The following is a 20672-nucleotide window of genomic DNA, read 5'->3' as shown; positions in this document are numbered from 1 at the left end:
GGAGACGACGACGGCGAAGAAGGAGCTATTTTGAAATTGGCGCTTTAATTCTTCGCCGATCGATTTTAAGAAATAAAAAAAAACAGTCAAAATGTGGAAGAGAGTATATAGGTTTGGGCGTTTGGGTATGTATCTAACCGGATTTGATATGGGTTCAATCGGGTTTCAGTTGTTTAGTGGTATATTAAAGATTGGTTTGTATTTTTGGGTTTAGTTTGGATATAACACACTACAAACTCAGTCGAATCCGTTCAACTTCGGATTCAGTTCTATATCGGGTTTCAGTTATTCAATTAGACAAACACAAACATATAATCTTATTGTATATCATTGAATTCAAAATTATTTATTACAAACGTTGTAGTATGTTTATTATATTATACATATGCGAAGCGAAGTGGAAATTAGACACGCCCAACATACTTGATTGAGTTAGAATAATCATGGATAGAGATATCTGTGGAAAAATATATATGAAACCAAAAGAATTATACGAAACCACATAACGTCAACTCTAAATATTTATTTTAACTCTACAAAGCTGAAAGAAGTTCACAAGTTTTAAAAGTAACAAACAAAATTCTATAACAGAAGTATGAAATAATGAAATTACCACGATGGATCAAGAAGAAGAGAAGATGACAATTCAGTCTACAATTTCAGAAAAAAATAATCTATGATTCAAGTAATAGAAATTCGGAAAATGATATCAATTAAGGATATGTTTAAACTTTCAATGTTCAACAGTAACAAAAAAAAGGTGATTAGTTTAGGAATAACCAAAACTTCATTTTTAGTTTACTTCAATTAACCTTATTGTAAAATAAATAAGAAAATATATTATTGCGACGCAAGAGAGTCGAACACGGAACCGGCCACTATATATTATAAGCACTTATAGCACCAATAATCTTATCACTAAGTTGCCGAATAAAAATTTGTACGTTTGTCTGCTGGAAGCGACTGCGTGATTGGCTTGGCCCAAGGACCCCGGCTATGCCTGTATCAAGAATTGGATTAAATACCGGTTATGTTATTAGAAACCGGTTCACTAGATATTTAGACAAGTACTCTACAAATGTTCGTTCATCTCTTAAGAAGAAGTTTGTTACATTCATCTCATCGTCTTCTTCCTTGAGCTCGAGCTCAGAATCTTCGAGCTCTAGTATCAGGCTTCCTCAATCTCCCAGCTCCTGGTGATTTCCCGGCTTCTCCCTTCCGCGACGAGCTTCTTCGATTTAAACCTGTCGAAGGTTTCTCACTCCCGATTGAGAATCTGAGTATCGAAGCTGCGTTGTTGAATGAAGTTCATCTACGACTATGGAGCTTTCGGAATGGATTACTCATGCCGCGGAGACGAGCTGAAGTTTATCCTTGGCCGTGATGATCCTCCGTTACTGGAGGTGAACTTTTGAACCCCTAAGATTGTTCGTTTCTGCAATTTATCTGGAATCATGATATTGCGCTGGATCTGTGATAGTTGTAGATACCTGCTGTTGAGATCTATGCCTCTACACAGACATCAAGTTACCATTTGTTCAAGCACTTATGCACTTAGATAGCTTGGAATGCAAAACTCAGTAGCATGAAGTTGATGATGATAAGAGATATGATGCAAGACAAGGATGTAAAAGGGAGCACACTTTAGTTGTTTACCCTGAGTTCGGCCTCATTCGAGGTACCTACATCTCAGGGGTAGGCAAGCTACCAATCCACTAGATAAAGAGGTTACAAGCTTTGTCTCTCACCCTCTCATGTGAATACAAAGCTATCTCTCAAACCCCTGTTTCCCCTCTCTCTAGTTTCTCTACTACCAAGCAATTATGTGCTTGTAGTACTCTCAGCCTAGGTGTTTATACACCTCTCCTGCCCTCTTTGGTGCTGTCTCTCAGCACCCCTTGGTGCTCACTCACGTTTAGCTCTAGCACTCTGGTGCTCTGCTCAAGCAGCACACTGAGCTCTGACCTGTTCTCTTTGCTTTTATACTGCTGGAGCTTTAACCTAAAGCAACAACTAACCAATAGGTAGAGTTAACCCTTGCTACCATAACTTGAGTTAAGCTTTGGTTCCTTTTGTCTCCTGCTCCATTAACCCTTCACGCAAAGCAGTAACTAGCCAGCATGCTTTCTTTGTCTCATCTGAGACAAGCCTGCAAACGTACGAACTCATACCCAACGGAGAGAGAGAGAGATCACGTGAGTTAAGGGTTTAAGCTTATCCTTGAAACCCTCTTTGTCCATCCAAGGCTCTTGCTCCTCTTTTCAAATGAAACTCTCTTCAACTCATACTGAAGCTCCATCTGATTAATAACATGTCTTGGATTCAAACTAACTCCACACCTGCTAGCTTAGTTATAGTAGTCTGGCTTGAGTTAGATTATTACTGATCTGTTGCAGAATGTTGAATATAATTGAGTTTCCAATTTTATAAGCATTCATATAGTTAGTTATATTAGTAATGTTGATTTGTATTAAGTTAGTTACACATCAATTTAGAGAAGAGTTGTGTCTCTCTAAACATAAAGTCCTGTCTTTCAAACCTGAAGTCGTGTGTTTGTTGTTATTCTATTTAACTTTGTTGCCGTAATGTAAAAACTACAATTCCTTTTGCATATTCAATAAAATAAGTTGTGTAAATTCTCTGTTTTCTTTCATACAAACACTTTCATATTGATTTGTGATGTTGATAATCAGAAGGTTGAAATATTGATAATCTCTGGCATTGAGGAGAAAGCTATACTAGATTTTAACTAAATCAATTATTTTTCATCCAATAACATGATTATTTATAGTTGAGACAATCCCATCCCAATACAATTATTTATTTTAGTACTAATTACTTGTCAATTTCCCCCTTTTTAAATGTAGATGCTTGGTTTGTGGTTAAGGAAGATCTCCGCAGAGTCATAATCCTCCTCCGTCTGAATCTGATACTCGTTGAAGGTTTCCATGCGAGGGTCGTAGTAGAGTAACATCTGAAAACCAGTCTCGAGCTTCTTCTTTGCGAAGACCAATTCACCAGATGGTATGGTTCCTTCAAAGGAATACGAGCCAGTGACCTTCTCTCTCCAACCCTTAACCTCTACCTCTCTCTCCCCCCAGAGTCCAGAATCCTTGTCCTTTACACAGATCTTAAACTTTCCCGTAGTAGCTAACTCATGCGCAGAATCGGAAACTAAACATGGTTGGCCATTGTAACTTCTCAGTTTGGTGATACCAAGCTTAAGTAGGAAAGCCGTAGGCAGCTCCGTAATCAAGATCGACTCTGTAGTCAAATTCACAGTAACTGCAAGACATGTCTTGTTATGCACCGCACCCAGGTACACGTTACCTTCAATGGAGAGCGAGTTGGTGATTGGCGTGTAGGGACGAGGACAGTCGATCTGACGCCATATGACCTCTCCGGGTTGAACGGTGAATATCTCATGGCGCCAAGGTAAATTGTGGTCACCGGCCTCTGTCTTTATGACTTTAAAAGCCTTGGACTGTTCGTCAAATCCAAATAAAAAGCCTCGGTGGTTGAATCTCTTTCGGGTCTGCGGCGGCTCCGGCTCGAACTCGAGCACCGTCAGACATTTTCTGATCGCCGGATTGCAGAGGACGAGGTACCTAATATATGAATATATATATATATATATATATATATATATATATATATACACACATATAAGACATTAGTCTTCACATTTACACATATATAACAGCATCTCGATATCTTACAGAATTTGTTTATAATAAATTAATCATCATATCAACTAAACTCCTATCTAAAAGTATTAAATGGATTAATTAGTTTCTTTTTAACAGCAATTGCGCGCTAATGTCTATTATTAAAAGAATGGACTTTAAAAAATGTTCTAGTAAGTTGAAATATACCTGTCGGAATGCAGGCAGAGGAGGCCTCTTATAGGTCCGGACGTGACGGCGAAATCTGAGTTTGGAAGCGTTGTCACATGGTGAGGATCAGCGATCGGCTGCGGGCGCTCTTGGTTGACGGTATTGAACGACTCGTATTGAGGTTCGCCGTCGTTCCAGACTCCTCGTTGACAGAGCCTCAGAAGAACAAGCATGGGTTGTTTCTTGGACTCTTGGTAATGAGTATGCTGGAGGCGTCTATCCCCAATAGACCTCTCCCATTCCTTAGAAACCACAATACACCTTGCCAGAGACTTGGGAGGCAATTTTGAACGAATGACATCCTTCAACTCTTCGGGCATCATTGCAAAGTCCGAGTTCTCCATTGTGTTTCTTTTTTTGTGTTTCTTTTATATCTCAGATGTTTTTTTTTTTGTTTGTTTGATAAGATTATCAGCATGTCAGCCTTCTAATTTATAGAATACATTTAACAGAAGCTTAATCTACCGTTTAGGTAAGCACGAGGAACTGAGCCACAAGTCTGAGGGCTCGTAGTGTGAAAATGAAAACGTTCTTTGCTTTAGATTCGATTTTGGATTAGAAAGTTAGTTAGCGCAATTTTTACCCAAAAAGAAAATGTAGTTAGCGCAATGTTGGATCAAATTATGAAGAACAAAAATAAAACTCCTTCACCTTTTCTCGAACCCGGATCAGAAGAATAACATTCAAGCACCCGAACCACGTACTATCCCACGGTTTCTAGATTCTCAGTATTACATTACGCACATTATCATATGTAAACTTAATCTAAACGTTTCCTAACAATGTAAATCCGTTGTATTTAAAAAAAGTTCTATAATACATTTAACAGAAGCTTAATCTACCGTTTAGGTTGTTGATTAAGTAAGCACGAGGAACTGAGCCACAAGTCTGGGGGCTCGTAGTGTGAAAATGAAAACGTTCTTTGCTTTAGATTCGATTTTGGATTAGAAAGTTAGTTAGCGCAATTTTTACCAAAAAAAGAAGTAGTTAGCGCAGTGTTGGATCAAATTATAAATGCCCCTTGCCTTTATTAAGATGTGAACAAAAATGACATGGGACTCAACAGTCCAAAGAATGTCAAATGAATGAATGAGGGAAGTCCCACGTCGGGAACTTGAAGTGAGTTTGATCAATATAAATCATCGTATAAACCGGCTGTTACGTTGGTTCTTGCGGTTTGACTACAACAGTGAATAGAAAATAGCAAAAAAAAAACCTCGTTCACCTTTCCTCGATCCCGGATCAGTTGAAGATCATGCAAGCACCGGAACCACTATGCCACGGTCGATTCTCCGTATCTCATTACACATAATTATATATAAACTTAATCTACGTTGGTTCTTGCGGTTTGACTACAATGGTGAATAGAAAATAACAAAAAGAAACCTCGTTCACCTTTCCTCGAACCCGGATCAGTTGAAAATCATGCAAGCACCGGAACCACTATGCCACGGTCGATTCAAAATATCTCATTACACATAATTATATATAAACTTAATTTAAAAGTTTCTGAACAATTTAAACCGGTTGGTTCTTGCAGTTTGACTATAATAGTGAATAGAAAATAACAAAAAGAAACATCGTTCACCTTTCCTCGAACCAGGATCAGTTGAAGATAATGAAGCTCCGGAACAATTTATAGGTTAAGTGATCTTACCAAAACTTACTAAAATTGAAGAAATCAAAAAGGTAAAAGTAAGTAATTTCCTTTTTAAAACTAAACCATAACCATAAAGACGGATTTGTGTTTGGCCGACCTTAATAAAACGTGACTTTAACTTCCAAATGTCTAAATTTTAAACAATATATAGGCAGTGTGTTGTTATAAACGCTGCTACTCTGATATCAGATATTTCTCGGAATTTTATTTCGGAATTCGATTTTCAATAGAGTTTTCACATGGCTTAGCAAGTTTTATATGCCTTTCTACAATCAAGTTCGACTAAACCGGGGACATACGTGTGGAATTTTGATTCGGTTACTTCCGGTTTAGCATTCATCAGAGACACGTAAGCATTATTACCCCCATCACACTTTACACATGTATCGTTCCCCTACTTTCTCGGGTCATTTACGCGCGTGAGTATTCGCCATCCTCGCGACGCAGAGGCTCACAATAGCTTCCTAGGGTTTCGTTTGTTGGCAATCACGATCCTAACCTAACCCCTTTCTGATTACCTCACCAATCTTCGATTCCTTGCTTCGAATCTCCAATATCGCCAGCGTGCGTGATAAACCCTAAAGAAACCCTAATTTTCCCAATCACAAAACTCATCAACGAGCCAATGGCGTCTGGTGCTATAGTTCCCAATGCGAAGCATAAACGGAGTGAAATTAGCAACAAAAGATTGAAACCCACGACGGTGGTGCGACCGATTCCGCTCGTGATGATGAAGATAAGTCTAAACTCAACCTCAAAACTTGAAGTTCGCAACTTGAAGCGGAAACTAACAGCTGAGCTTGAAAAAGTCAGGACCTTGATCAACCGCCTCGAACCTGTCCCCGACAAGACAGCGAACAATGGTAATAAGGGAGGCTCCGACAAAGGTAAAGCTCAGATTTTGAAGAGCTTGCTTACGAAGCTTATGAAGCATAAGTTTGGGTGGATTTTCAACACGCCGGTTGATGCGGTTAAGTCCGGTTTACATGATTATCACAAGGAAGAAAAATAATAAAAAAAGACAGCTTTTAGATTACTAGCTCCACGCAAAAAAACAATAGAGATACCTGCAACCCCCAACTTGGGGCCCCCAGCCATTACTTAACACTCGCATTTTCTTTGTTAATATTTCTCTGTACGAACAAAGTTGCTTCCTTTCTTGTTTTTCTCGAGTGATTGGTCTGTTGAATGATTTCAACATAGACATGGCTGTGGAACTGATCTCGTAAAGTTATGTGATTCTGTGAGATTAAAGCTAAAGACGTGGCTCACTGATTGCTTCAATTTGCTTTGCAGCGTTTTGGAAACACAAAGTTCAAGAATGAGACTTTGGTGATTTTTGCTTATTTCAGTATGCAAATAAACCATGGAGTCTGCTGCAACAAGTGCAGCTGTATACCAGACGGTAACCCTCCTATTATACATCGCACAGAACATTTTCTCTCTTTACTTCAGTTCAGTTCATGTCTGTAGCTTTATCTCCGGTGAATGATTCTTCTCTTACAGGTCAGACGACACGACGACTTTGAGTCTTAAGTTTCTGAGCTCACACATCGCTGCAATCCTTCATTCACTCAGATAACTTCCAATGTAGCACAAGTTTTCTGGAAATATCAGCAGGAAAGGATCGAACGTAAAAGGGTATTCTCAGTGGTCGTTAATGTATTTGTGTGAGCTATTTGGAGGGTATAAACATGAGTTATGGATTATATTTACGTGGACTTCAAGGACCCTAACTAGGACAGGTTTGTGTTGAAAGCTGAACCCTTTCAGATATACACTTTTATTTTGAACCAGAATAGTACATACACTGTGGATTGGTTGAAGTTTAGATTTGAAAGCTAAACCCTTTTTAGATATGTACTTTGATCAATTGCTTTATGACTTGGGAATCTTCAATAAATTGTAGATTATTCAGATTCAAGGTGAACAGAGGAAGAACCTTCCTTGTTCAGGTAACTGTAGATCATCATCTTTTGTGATCTTAAGAATGTTCAACCGGCTGGTATTGTGAAGAAGGATAACATCTAGACACCATGGTTTTTGCCCAACAATCAAATCAGCCAGACTCTAAAGTATAAACAATCACTAATGTATTTAATAGTTTGTGCTTATGAGCGAATATAACAAATGTATGAACTTTTCCTCTGTGTTTCTAGGGTGTCATATAAATAACAATTTTAAAAAAGCATCAAACTTGCATCTGAAAATTGAGAAACGTTCATAAACCAAAAAAAAAAAAACCGTCCAAAATCATAGTTTGCATCATCAGTATGTTGGATAATGGCGATTATTTGCATGAGTGATTAATTAAATATTGCACGAACAGAAACTAAAAATATTATTGCATGAGATTAAGATGAAGATTAGTCAGACGAGACATATGTTCCAAAGAGTTGGTAAAATATACTTTAAGAGAAGACAGATGGATAGAAAACCAAACAAGAACCTTGCAAAACAAGTAACCTTTTATTCTTCATCAGCGAAACAAGGGTTCAAAGCAGATCAGCTAGGTTTGATGGAAGCTCCTCAACAACCATATTGTAAAACTTCTGGATATCAGCAAGCATTTTCTCATCATCACGAGTCACAAAGTTAATCGCCGCACCTTTCCTCCCAAACCTTCCACTTCTTCCGATACGGTGAAGGTAATTCGCTGGCTGAGTTGGAAGGTCAAAGTTGATGACCAGAGACACTTGCTGCACGTCAATACCACGAGCCAAGAGATCGGTTGTGATGAGAACACGAGAAGAACCAGACCTGAACTCTCTCATGATGATGTCTCTCGTGTTTTGGTCCATATCTCCGTGAGTGGCTGAGACTGTGTGGTCACGGCTTCTCATTTTTTCTGTGAGCCAGTCAACTTTGCGACGAGTGTTGACGAAAATGACACTCTGAGTGATGGCTAATGTCTCGTAGAGGTCACAGAGAGTTTCGAATTTCCACTCTTCTTTGTCCACGTCCACGTAGAACTGTCTGATACCTTCAAGTGTTAGCTCGTCACGTTTCACCAAGATTCTCACTGGTTTGCTCATGAACTTCCTTGTGATCTCGAGAGCTTCTGGTGGCATTGTAGCTGAGAACACTCCTACTTGAATCTTTGGTGGGAGAAGCTGGAATATCTCATAGATCTGATCCTTGAAACCACGGGAGAGCATTTCATCAGCTTCATCAAGGACAAACATCTTTATACAGTCAGAGCGAAGTGACTGTCTTTGGAGCATGTCAAAGACACGACCTGGAGTTCCAACAACAACATGGACACCAGCTTGGAGGATACGCTTATCGTCAAGAACACTGGTACCACCAACACAGGCATGAACCTTGACGCCAATGTAGTCTCCGAGAGCACGCATGACCTTCTCAATCTGCTGAGCAAGCTCCCTGGTGGGAGCCAAGACCAGAGCTTGGCACTGGACAAGGGTGACGTCAAGCTGCTGCAAGACACCAGAACAGAAAGTTGCGGTTTTTCCAGTACCAGACTGTGCCTGCTGGATCACATCAAGACCCTTGCAAAAGGGTACGATTCCTCTTTGCTGAATAGCAGAAGGCTTTTCAAAACCTAGAAATATCAAGAGGGAACACACATTAAAAATTAAACAAGAATCCCAACAAACAACAAACAACAAAAAGATGTTAACTGTTGATGATTCATCTTGACATACCATAAGCATAGATACCCCTAAGAAGGTTCTCTTGCAAACCCATGCCATCAAAACTCTCATAAACCTCATCATAGGAGGTGAAGAACTCATCCTGTCCTTCCAGGCTGCACCAAAACAGAAAATAAAGAAGAAAAAAAAATTAGCCAAAGTACTAATTAAATGTAAAAGAGGTTAAAAGACTTACATTTCACTGAGTGCCTGATCAAACTGACGCGCATCATCAAACTGTGTTGCCGATCCTGCCATGACTATAACAAACACACCCACACCCACAACAACAAACAAAAAACAGAACTTTAGAATATAAAAGAGGGACCCTATAAAAGACACCAAACTAGAGCTTAAAGATAACGAACCAAGCAGAAACAGAATAGCCAAAAATTGAGATTCGGTAAACAAAGCATTGTAATATCTGAATAATATTATGTCAGGAGAGAAACAACGCTAATTGGTCCATCCAGATATACATATCTCTCTCCATAGAAAAAGCATATAATATAACATAAGCCACGACTATAAAGAGGGTTTCAGCCACTAATTGATTCATGTAGCGAACGAAGTTATCAAATCGAGAAATTCTTAAACCGACCCACAATGAATCAGGGCCAAATCAATCGCAAAGACAGTAAAATCAGACAAGATCCAAAGGTAATCAATTTTTATTTTAAAAAAAAAGTACTTTAGAACCTTTGAGGTTGATTAAGAGCAAAAGTAAAAGATCTTCTTAAGAGAATTGAGGTTAAGAGATAATAGATATAAAGGGTGTTAGACAAACAATATATATATATATAGAGTCCCCTCTTTTTCATTCTCTTATACCATAAATATATATTATGTGATATTATTTAGTAACAATATCTTGCTATATTTTTTATGAGAAAAACAAGAAGTATATCTTTATGAATTGAATTACAAGTTACAACATATATAACATTATGACAAAGTCAAAGTTTTCAGATTTTGTGTATTAACTAAATTGATTATTTTCTTCATTAAATATTGATGAAAATAAATTAAATGATTTTTTTTATTATTCTATTTTTCAGTTCTTTAATAATAATATCTTACTATATTTTGATGAGAAAAACAAGAAGTGTATCTTTATGAATTGAATTACAAGTTACAACATATATAACATTGTGACAAAGTCAATGTTTTCAGATTTTGTGTATTAACTAAATTGATTATTCTCTTCATTAAATATTAATGAAAATAAATTAAACAAATTTTTTAATTATTCTATTTTTCAGTTCTTTAATAATAATATCTTACTGTATTTTTATGAGAAAAACAAGAAGTATATCTTTATGAATTGAATTACAAGTTACAACATGTATAACATTGTGACAAAGTCAATGTTTTCAGATTTTGTGTATTAACTAAATCGATTATTTTTTTCATTAATATTGATGAAAATAAATTAAATGAATTTATAATTATTCTATTTTTCAGTTCTTTAATAATAATATCTTACTATATTTTATGAGAAAAACAAGAAGTATATCTTTATGAATTGAATTACAAGTTACAACATATATAACATTATGACAAAGTCAATGTTTTCAGATTTGTATATTAACTAAATTGATTTTTTCTTTTTGTTAAATTATTGACATGTGAATCTCTCTTTTTTTCAAAAAGATATTTCTGAAGTACTGTTTTCTTCTATAAATTTTATGAAAATAAATTGAATTATTTTTAATTATTCAATTTTTATTTCTTTTATTTTTTTTTTCTATAAAAGATTTGTTTGTTCATTTTTCCTACCAAAGTCACAATGTTATTTCCAAACTGACATAGATTAGTTAGTTATAATATTCTTTGTTTATTTAAATTAAACTTCTTTTAGAAATCATCTTTCCTTGCAACTTTTGAGGTTTTATAGCACATTATTATTCCTCTGTGATATTTAGTTTTCCAACTACCATCACAATCACAAAGATGGACTCTTACTCAACAACCGGTCCCCCCCGCCTTCTTTTTACTCAACAACCAGAAAGTAACGCTTACTTCTAAATGTTTGAATGGGACGTGGAACAAAATTGGTTCACATTCCAAAAACATGGATTCCCACCTAACATCTGCCATTCAAACTTTCTTAGTGGTACCTGCAATTCAACCACAAATAATAACTTTCCACTTGAATCATTAAACGTATTCATATTATATGCTTGAAGTACGTCAATGATATGGCGGACTGAAAGAGAGATCATGTCCAAGCGATTCTTTTCAAAAGTAGGACACAGTAGAGAAACCAGACTAATAATAATATTGTAAGAAGAGAATATGATGGTAGACTTATAATCTCTACAACCTTAGAGGTTTACCAACTGATTCTTGTTAAAATAACCTCCTAATTAATATCTCCATATTATATCTGTCATGATTAGTAATGGATTCACTTAAAGACCAATAGTTTAGAGCGCTATGTAGACACATGGGCGAGAATGGCGTTGGTAGAAGCTGTAGAGATCGAAGACAATTTCAATTGGTAGAAGAAATTAAACTACTGTCTCTTTGTCTGTGTGATATGTCCTTAATTATTGTCTTAACTCCTTATGTTCAATAGCTTAAGAGCTACAAAGTAATTTTAGCTGGAGCAGTCAATTGGGTGGATCATAATTTTTTTATAAAATAAAACAAATCAGATTCGTATAAAACAATGTGTGGCAAAATAAAATCTAATAACCATTAAAATATACATTACAAGTCACTAGAGCTTTAGGTAACAACTATAGAAACAATGACTACTGAGTTCGAACTTATGTTGACACCCTCCAACCAAACCAAGACTCTTTAACCACTTACAAAGGTTTGGTTAGTAGTTTGGATAAGCAATATGAGTTGTGGGAAATGATAACTTTTCAATAAAAACTTCTTAATTGCTACTATAACTTTAAATAGGCCTAGTCCTTTAAATGGGCCAAGTATTATAATTGGGCCGTGTCCTTTAAGCAATATGAGTTGTGGGAAATGATAACTTATGTATCGGAGCTGCTTGAATTGAATCTCAGGTAGGATCGTGATCGGAGAGAGAGAGAGTCTGAAAATTCCAGTGCGAATCGGGAATGTCTAGGGTTTCGAGAAAATGGATGGCGGAGGTATAACAATAACATACAAGGGAGTCACTGTACACACTCCCAAGACGTGGCACGATCTTTATGTGGCTTTATGTGGTACATTTCTCTTCTTTATTCAGCTTAGATCTTTACTCCTCCATAGAAGGTAGATCTTACCTTTAGATTATCGGTTAGTTGATCATCCCGACGAATCCGTATCTAGAATCCGATTGATTTGTCTGTTTCAGGTTTTGGATTGAAAATTCTGGACAATGGATACGTCTTAATTAGTATCATCGAGGCAATCAAGCAGCTGTTAATGTGAAAATTAGGTTATGTCTCCGGTCAGAACCAATGTTGAGTTCATTTAAATATTTTTTTTTCGTTCTGGATTCTGTACAGAGCAAAGCAAGATGGTCCTATCGTCATGGTACGACTCTCTTTTTTTTTTGCCTGTAGTCTGATCGAATCATTAAAGTTCTTATGCGGAGTTCGGTTATCAATAAAGATTGAAAAAAACTTATCAAATGCTCGTGATTGTGGTGAACAAAAATAAAAATAAAATGCTCGTGATTGTTTTTACGCGGAGTTCGGTTATCAACCAAATATATAGAATTACTATAGATTACAGTTAAATAAACAAATAAGTTGGAACGATTTCTTACTATTCAATCGTTCCAACTTCGTCTTAAACCGAGTGCATGTAATGCGGATCTCTCTCTTCTACAATCGTATCTCATTTTGTCATTGAGTTTTCTTTGTATAGCTTTAATTCATTGTCCAAAAAACTGCTTTGATGTTTTTTTTTTTTGATGGTTCATGAATACAGCTGAATCTTCAATTTTTGATTATAGATCTGAAGTTATCCATCTTTTTTTTCTTTTCCTATTCTAAGCTTCGTTTGCATCACTGCTTCAGTTTGCATAATACACAAAGTGAGTAGTGTTTAATGCTTCTATTTACACGAATCAGTTAACTTCTCAGTCGGGTCTTTCCCCGAGAGATTCCACGTGTTGTCTTTGTTTTCCTGATCAGAAACGCAAGCCTAAGCTCTACCTGATGCACGCCGCTTCCAAGGAGCTGAAAATTCGTGCTACTTCCAGCGTTTCTGAACTTCAAAAGTGATAACTTTATTTGTCTTAACTAGAAAAAAAAAACTTTTAATGAGTGTTTTCCTCTGTTCTGTCCAGGTCTACTTCAAGTAGCGATGTTAACATGACGGCAGAGTTTGAGTTGGAGTTGCAAGAGTTGTTCAATGATGTCAAATCCATGGTTAAGATTGGGGTGAGAGTGACGCAATGGACCTTCTCCGAGCTAATTACGTTGCTGTCAAAGAAGAGATCGATTCGGGCTTGAAAGGTGTCGAACAAGGTGCTCTTCTGGACATAATTGCCTTAGGGTTTATGGCTGAGACTTAAACCTCTTCCTGCATTGCTTGATATGGTGAGTCTAGAGTCAAGACATAACATTCTTCTTTTAACTGGATTGTGTTGTCTGAAACATAAGTTGACAAATGCAGATAAATAAGATTGTTGATAAGTTAAGGGACAACAAAGACGAGGTAGTTCTTGTTATCTTCTAGTTTTCTTCTATCAGTTTTGGAGGGACTAAGAAGTTTTTTTTTTTGCTCACAATTTGCAGATTGACATGTCATTTCTTGTTGCTACTCGCTGGATAGTACCCGCTGATGTTGCAGCTAGTGGTAATAAACCCAACTTTTCTGAAGATCTATAATTTGATAAAACAGGATTCTTCTTTCCCAAGTTAGGTATTAGACTTTTCTTGTTTTCGATTTTATTTTATACCCGTTGATGGTTTTTGTTAGTTATAGTGCTACTAAGCATATGGAGAATCCGGCAGAGGAATGCGTAGGAGGAGAAGAGCATATGGGAGGAGAAGAGCATATGGGTCGAATCGTTTAGCCTAGCATATAGCCGTGTCTAGGACTAGTCGATTTTGCGTGGTAGAGCTTCAGCTACCCTACCCGTTAGCTTTTTTTTACTGTCATTTACACGACCACTGAAATGTAATTTCACTTTTACATTTCTAGTAGGACTGGGAATTTTGTTTCAAGATATCAGTTTTCGTAAACCTCATTTTATGAATAGAAAAATAAGTTTTGAGAAATAAAAAAGGAACTTACAAAATTAATAAGAAAACCTATTTTTATCTATAATGCATCCTATATACTAGCCCAAATCTTCTATATATTATTTGAGGATCTTTTCAAAAGTTGTAATTTCTAACTTTGTATTAATTACACTAGGTTAAGATCCGGAATGAATATTATATATAAATTATTTTAGGTATTATATATTTTTTACATCTTACGAAATAATAAATATATATTGAATAATTAAAAATTTAGTAACTATTACGTATATAATTAGACAGGTACAAATACTTAAATAAATTTTATTAATCAAGACAAACATTTTTTTCTATTTTATATGTTATAAAATTAAGTTTACATGATATTAACATAGATATATATATATATATATATTACATTTTTAATATTGACATGTGTTAAAATATATTTTATACTCATATTATTTTTGGTCGTTTATTTTTGTTATAACAAAAAATTTAAATCAATAATAAAAATAAAAAATTTGCGAGATTATTAATAGTTTTAGTAATTTATAATTTCAAAAACATTCAATGCAAAGTTTAAAATCTAAATATTAAGTTGTCAACAATTGTTCAAAAGGTTTATCAAAAAAATTCAAAGCAAATTCAAAATTAAAATACTTATATATTTTATATGGTATATAATTTTTTTTTTAAAATATTAATATTAATATACATATATATAATATTAATTAAATGAGACTTCATACTTATGTAATTTCGTAATCATCTTGTTATAACATAAATTTTAAACCATGGATCACAAAAATTTCAATGTGAGATTTTTAACAACTTTAGTTATTTATATTCGTTTTTAAAAATTCAAAATATAACATATATGAAAAAATCTAAATTTTTATTATATAGTTAATGTGGTTGTTTCATTTATTTTAATAAGTTGAAATTTAAAAAAATGATTGAGAAAAGACTAATTTTTTATCAAATCTTTATTATTCAAAATCATTAATTGTCATATATACTTTAGTCGCATTAGGTAATTCTGTGATTTTTATTTAAGAAAAATATTTATGATTAATTTTTTTTTTTTAGGTATAACCAAAACTTCATTTTTAGTTTACTTCAATTAACCTTATTGTAAAATAAATAAGAAAATATATTATTGCGACGCAAGAGGGTCGAACACGGAACCGGCCACTATATATTATAAGCACTTATAGCACCAATAATCTTATCACTAAGTTGCCGAATAAAAATTTGTACGTTTGTCTGCTGGAAGCGACTGCGTGATTGGCTTGGCCCAAGGACCCCGGCTATGCCTGTATCAAGAATTGGATTAAATACCGGTTATGTTATTAGAAACCGGTTCACTAGATATTTAGACAAGTACTCTACAAATGTTCGTTCATCTCTTAAGAAGAAGTTTGTTACATTCATCTCATCGTCTTCTTCCTTGAGCTCGAGCTCAGAATCTTCGAGCTCTAGTATCAGGCTTCCTCAATCTCCCAGCTCCTGGTGATTTCCCGGCTTCTCCCTTCCGCGACGAGCTTCTTCGATTTAAACCTGTCGAAGGTTTCTCACTCCCGATTGAGAATCTGAGTATCGAAGCTGCGTTGTTGAATGAAGTTCATCTACGACTATGGAGCTTTCGGAATGGATTACTCATGCCGCGGAGACGAGCTGAAGTTTATCCTTGGCCGTGATGATCCTCCGTTACTGGAGGTGAACTTTTGAACCCCTAAGATTGTTCGTTTCTGCAATTTATCTGGAATCATGATATTGCGCTGGATCTGTGATAGTTGTAGATACCTGCTGTTGAGATCTATGCCTCTACACAGACATCAAGTTACCATTTGTTCAAGCACTTATGCACTTAGATAGCTTGGAATGCAAAACTCAGTAGCATGAAGTTGATGATGATAAGAGATATGATGCAAGACAAGGATGTAAAAGGGAGCACACTTTAGTTGTTTACCCTGAGTTCGGCCTCATTCGAGGTACCTACATCTCAGGGGTAGGCAAGCTACCAATCCACTAGATAAAGAGGTTACAAGCTTTGTCTCTCACCCTCTCATGTGAATACAAAGCTATCTCTCAAACCCCTGTTTCCCCTCTCTCTAGTTTCTCTACTACCAAGCAATTATGTGCTTGTAGTACTCTCAGCCTAGGTGTTTATACACCTCTCCTGCCCTCTTTGGTGCTGTCTCTCAGCACCCCTTGGTGCTCACTCACGTTTAGCTCTAGCACTCTGGTGCTCTGCTCAAGCAGCACACTGAGCTCTGACCTGTTCTCTTTGCTTTTATACTGCTGGAGCTTTAACCTAAAGCAACAACTAACCAATAGGTAGAGTTAACCCTTGCTACCATAACTTGAGTTAAGCTTTGGTTCCTTTTGTCTCCTGCTCCATTAACCCTTCACGCAAAGCAGTAACTAGCCAGCATGCTTTCTTTGTCTCATCTGAGACAAGCCTGCAAACGTACGAACTCATACCCAACGGAGAGAGAGAGAGATCACGTGAGTTAAGGGTTTAAGCTTATCCTTGAAACCCTCTTTGTCCATCCAAGGCTCTTGCTCCTCTTTTCAAATGAAACTCTCTTCAACTCATACTGAAGCTCCATCTGATTAATAACATGTCTTGGATTCAAACTAACTCCACACCTGCTAGCTTAGTTATAGTAGTCTGGCTTGAGTTAGATTATTACTGATCTGTTGCAGAATGTTGAATATAATTGAGTTTCCAATTTTATAAGCATTCATATAGTTAGTTATATTAGTAATGTTGATTTGTATTAAGTTAGTTACACATCAATTTAGAGAAGAGTTGTGTCTCTCTAAACATAAAGTCCTGTCTTTCAAACCTGAAGTCGTGTGTTTGTTGTTATTCTATTTAACTTTGTTGCCGTAATGTAAAAACTACAATTCCTTTTGCATATTCAATAAAATAAGTTGTGTAAATTCTCTGTTTTCTTTCATACAAACACTTTCATATTGATTTGTGATGTTGATAATCAGAAGGTTGAAATATTGATAATCTCTGGCATTGAGGAGAAAGCTATACTAGATTTTAACTAAATCAATTATTTTTCATCCAATAACATGATTATTTATAGTTGAGACAATCCCATCCCAATACAATTATTTATTTTAGTACTAATTACTTGTCAATTTCCCCCTTTTTAAATGTAGATGCTTGGTTTGTGGTTAAGGAAGATCTCCGCAGAGTCATAATCCTCCTCCGTCTGAATCTGATACTCGTTGAAGGTTTCCATGCGAGGGTCGTAGTAGAGTAACATCTGAAAACCAGTCTCGAGCTTCTTCTTTGCGAAGACCAATTCACCAGATGGTATGGTTCCTTCAAAGGAATACGAGCCAGTGACCTTCTCTCTCCAACCCTTAACCTCTACCTCTCTCTCCCCCCAGAGTCCAGAATCCTTGTCCTTTACACAGATCTTAAACTTTCCCGTAGTAGCTAACTCATGCGCAGAATCGGAAACTAAACATGGTTGGCCATTGTAACTTCTCAGTTTGGTGATACCAAGCTTAAGTAGGAAAGCCGTAGGCAGCTCCGTAATCAAGATCGACTCTGTAGTCAAATTCACAGTAACTGCAAGACATGTCTTGTTATGCACCGCACCCAGGTACACGTTACCTTCAATGGAGAGCGAGTTGGTGATTGGCGTGTAGGGACGAGGACAGTCGATCTGACGCCATATGACCTCTCCGGGTTGAACGGTGAATATCTCATGGCGCCAAGGTAAATTGTGGTCACCGGCCTCTGTCTTTATGACTTTAAAAGCCTTGGACTGTTCGTCAAATCCAAATAAAAAGCCTCGGTGGTTGAATCTCTTTCGGGTCTGCGGCGGCTCCGGCTCGAACTCGAGCACCGTCAGACATTTTCTGATCGCCGGATTGCAGAGGACGAGGTACCTAATATATGAATATATATATATATATATATATATATATATATATATATATACACACATATAAGACATTAGTCTTCACATTTACACATATATAACAGCATCTCGATATCTTACAGAATTTGTTTATAATAAATTAATCATCATATCAACTAAACTCCTATCTAAAAGTATTAAATGGATTAATTAGTTTCTTTTTAACAGCAATTGCGCGCTAATGTCTATTATTAAAAGAATGGACTTTAAAAAATGTTCTAGTAAGTTGAAATATACCTGTCGGAATGCAGGCAGAGGAGGCCTCTTATAGGTCCGGACGTGACGGCGAAATCTGAGTTTGGAAGCGTTGTCACATGGTGAGGATCAGCGATCGGCTGCGGGCGCTCTTGGTTGACGGTATTGAACGACTCGTATTGAGGTTCGCCGTCGTTCCAGACTCCTCGTTGACAGAGCCTCAGAAGAACAAGCATGGGTTGTTTCTTGGACTCTTGGTAATGAGTATGCTGGAGGCGTCTATCCCCAATAGACCTCTCCCATTCCTTAGAAACCACAATACACCTTGCCAGAGACTTGGGAGGCAATTTTGAACGAATGACATCCTTCAACTCTTCGGGCATCATTGCAAAGTCCGAGTTCTCCATTGTGTTTCTTTTTTTGTGTTTCTTTTATATCTCAGATGTTTTTTTTTTTGTTTGTTTGATAAGATTATCAGCATGTCAGCCTTCTAATTTATAGAATACATTTAACAGAAGCTTAATCTACCGTTTAGGTAAGCACGAGGAACTGAGCCACAAGTCTGAGGGCTCGTAGTGTGAAAATGAAAACGTTCTTTGCTTTAGATTCGATTTTGGATTAGAAAGTTAGTTAGCGCAATTTTTACCCAAAAAGAAAATGTAGTTAGCGCAATGTTGGATCAAATTATGAAGAACAAAAATAAAACTCCTTCACCTTTTCTCGAACCCGGATCAGAAGAATAACATTCAAGCACCCGAACCACGTACTATCCCACGGTTTCTAGATTCTCAGTATTACATTACGCACATTATCATATGTAAACTTAATCTAAACGTTTCCTAACAATGTAAATCCGTTGTATTTAAAAAAAGTTCTATAATACATTTAACAGAAGCTTAATCTACCGTTTAGGTTGTTGATTAAGTAAGCACGAGGAACTGAGCCACAAGTCTGGGGGCTCGTAGTGTGAAAATGAAAACGTTCTTTGCTTTAGATTCGATTTTGGATTAGAAAGTTAGTTAGCGCAATTTTTACCAAAAAAAGAAGTAGTTAGCGCAGTGTTGGATCAAATTATAAATGCCCCTTGCCTTTATTAAGATGTGAACAAAAATGACATGGGACTCAACAGTCCAAAGAATGTCAAATGAATGAATGAGGGAAGTCCCACGTCGGGAACTTGAAGTGAGTTTGATCAATATAAATCATCGTATAAACCGGCTGTTACGTTGGTTCTTGCGGTTTGACTACAACAGTGAATAGAAAATAGCAAAAAAAAAACCTCGTTCACCTTTCCTCGATCCCGGATCAGTTGAAGATCATGCAAGCACCGGAACCACTATGCCACGGTCGATTCTCTGTATCTCATTACACATATAAACGTAATCTAAACGTTTCCGAACAATTTAAACCGGCTGTTTACGTTGGTTCTTGCGGTTTGACTACAATAGTGAATAGAAAATAACAAAAAGAAACTTCGCTCACCTGTCCTCGAACCCGGATCAGTTGAAGATAATAAAGCCCCGGAACCACTATGCCACAGTCTATACTCGGAATCTCGTTACACATAATCATATATAAACTTAATCTAAACGTTTCCGAACAATTTAAACCGGTTGTTACGTTGGTTCTGGTTCTTGCGGTTTGACTACAATAGTGAATAGAAAATAACAAAAAGAAACTTCGCTCACCTTTCCTCGAGCCCGGATCAGTTGATGATAATAAAGCCCCGGAACCACTATGCCACGGTCGATACTCAGAAACTCATTACACATAATCATATATAAACCTAATCTAAACGTTTCCGAACAATGTAAATCCGTTGTATTTCAAAAAAAGTTCTATAATAATAAAAATGCGAACATGTAAAAAAATCATTTTGATTTCCATGTTTTCTGCATATTGCCATTAAGGTAGGCTCATTCACAGATAAGCATGCATGTTGATTTTGGTAGGTGCACTAAAATTCTCAAGAGATAAATATGAGCAACACTTGCAAGTGAATCATTTGACTCCATTTCACTACTCTTTTCACCTTTTGCTTATCCTAGTTTCTCAAAGCCGAATCATTAGTGTCAATTGACTCAATTCTGTTGCTAGTACCATAGACCCTAGTTCGATCAAAAATGATATACCATATATTTATGCTG

General features: G+C 36.4%; 3 protein-coding genes and 4 long non-coding RNA genes across 11 annotated transcripts; 3 read left to right on the top strand and 4 right to left on the bottom strand.

The window, feature by feature from the left end:
- Positions 1–1209: 1209 nt before the first annotated feature.
- On the top strand, positions 1210–2586 carry LOC108871141. Its single transcript, XR_001957835.2, has 2 exons — positions 1210–1403; positions 1481–2586. It is a non-coding gene; the product is annotated as an uncharacterized LOC108871141 (long non-coding RNA).
- Positions 2587–2857: 271 nt separating this feature from the next.
- On the bottom strand, positions 2858–4240 carry LOC103857243 (putative F-box protein At1g70970). Its single transcript, XM_033286285.1, has 2 exons — positions 3876–4240; positions 2858–3608 (listed from the first exon to the last, which is right to left on the bottom strand). Exons 1-2 carry the CDS (start codon positions 4238–4240, stop codon positions 2858–2860), a joined length of 1116 nt encoding a protein of 371 aa, XP_033142176.1.
- A 3633-nt stretch (positions 4241–7873) lies between these two features.
- LOC103857131 (eukaryotic initiation factor 4A-1) lies at positions 7874–10043 on the bottom strand. Of its 5 annotated transcripts, none has more exons than XM_033288193.1 (4): positions 9901–9942; positions 9406–9469; positions 9222–9325; positions 7874–9118 (listed from the first exon to the last, which is right to left on the bottom strand). In XM_033288193.1, exons 2-4 carry the CDS (start codon positions 9465–9467, stop codon positions 8052–8054), a joined length of 1233 nt encoding a protein of 410 aa, XP_033144084.1. In that variant the 5' UTR covers positions 9468–9469; positions 9901–9942; the 3' UTR covers positions 7874–8051. The 5 variants fall into 5 exon arrangements, with proteins under 5 accessions (XP_033144084.1, XP_009132537.1, XP_018512784.1 ...); XM_009134289.3 differs by lacking the exon at positions 9901–9942 and adding an exon at positions 9578–9875; XM_018657268.2 differs by lacking the exon at positions 9901–9942 and adding an exon at positions 9811–9829.
- Positions 10044–10299: 256 nt separating this feature from the next.
- On the top strand, positions 10300–14407 carry LOC103857130. Its single transcript, XR_630958.3, has 6 exons — positions 10300–12397; positions 12529–13401; positions 13471–13723; positions 13800–13841; positions 13922–13982; positions 14106–14407. It is a non-coding gene; the product is annotated as an uncharacterized LOC103857130 (long non-coding RNA).
- An 881-nt stretch (positions 14408–15288) lies between these two features.
- On the top strand, positions 15289–16550 carry LOC108870544. Its single transcript, XR_001957101.2, has 2 exons — positions 15289–16093; positions 16171–16550. It is a non-coding gene; the product is annotated as an uncharacterized LOC108870544 (long non-coding RNA).
- Positions 16334–17535, bottom strand: LOC117132848. The gene is made up of 2 exons (XR_004456485.1): positions 16619–17535; positions 16334–16587 (listed from the first exon to the last, which is right to left on the bottom strand). It is a non-coding gene; the product is annotated as an uncharacterized LOC117132848 (long non-coding RNA).
- A 12-nt stretch (positions 17536–17547) lies between these two features.
- On the bottom strand, positions 17548–18932 carry LOC103857241 (putative F-box protein At1g70970). Its single transcript, XM_033286284.1, has 2 exons — positions 18568–18932; positions 17548–18298 (listed from the first exon to the last, which is right to left on the bottom strand). The coding sequence occupies exons 1-2, from the start codon at positions 18930–18932 to the stop codon at positions 17548–17550; spliced, it is 1116 nt and encodes a 371-aa protein (XP_033142175.1).
- Positions 18933–20672: the final 1740 nt, after the last annotated feature.

Source organism: Brassica rapa, chromosome A03 (genome assembly GCF_000309985.2).
Source record: "Brassica rapa cultivar Chiifu-401-42 chromosome A03, CAAS_Brap_v3.01, whole genome shotgun sequence".
Taxonomy (NCBI): domain Eukaryota; kingdom Viridiplantae; phylum Streptophyta; class Magnoliopsida; order Brassicales; family Brassicaceae; genus Brassica; species Brassica rapa.
The sequence above is the reverse complement of the archived record's forward strand: the minus strand, read 5'-3'. Positions and strand labels throughout refer to the sequence as shown.

Bases quoted from the DNA above. Each gene is read 5' to 3' on its own strand.
- LOC103857131 (XM_009134286.3), bottom strand. From the start codon at position 9,467: ATGGCAGGATCGGCAACACAGTTTGATGATGCGCGTCAGTTTGATCAG. The intron at 9,326-9,405 runs GTAAGTCTTTTA...GTTTTGGTGCAG, and splicing joins GATCAGGCACTCAGTGAAAT to CCTGGAAGGACAGGATGAGT. The intron at 9,119-9,221 runs GTATGTCAAGAT...TGATATTTCTAG, and splicing joins TAGGGGTATCTATGCTTATG to GTTTTGAAAAGCCTTCTGCT.
- LOC103857243 (XM_033286285.1), bottom strand. From the start codon at position 4,240: ATGGAGAACTCGGACTTTGCAATGATGCCCGAAGAGTTGAAGGATGTC. The intron at 3,609-3,875 runs GTATATTTCAAC...TTCATATATTAG, and splicing joins CTCTGCCTGCATTCCGACAG to GTACCTCGTCCTCTGCAATC.
- LOC103857241 (XM_033286284.1), bottom strand. From the start codon at position 18,932: ATGGAGAACTCGGACTTTGCAATGATGCCCGAAGAGTTGAAGGATGTC. The intron at 18,299-18,567 runs GTATATTTCAAC...TTCATATATTAG, and splicing joins CTCTGCCTGCATTCCGACAG to GTACCTCGTCCTCTGCAATC.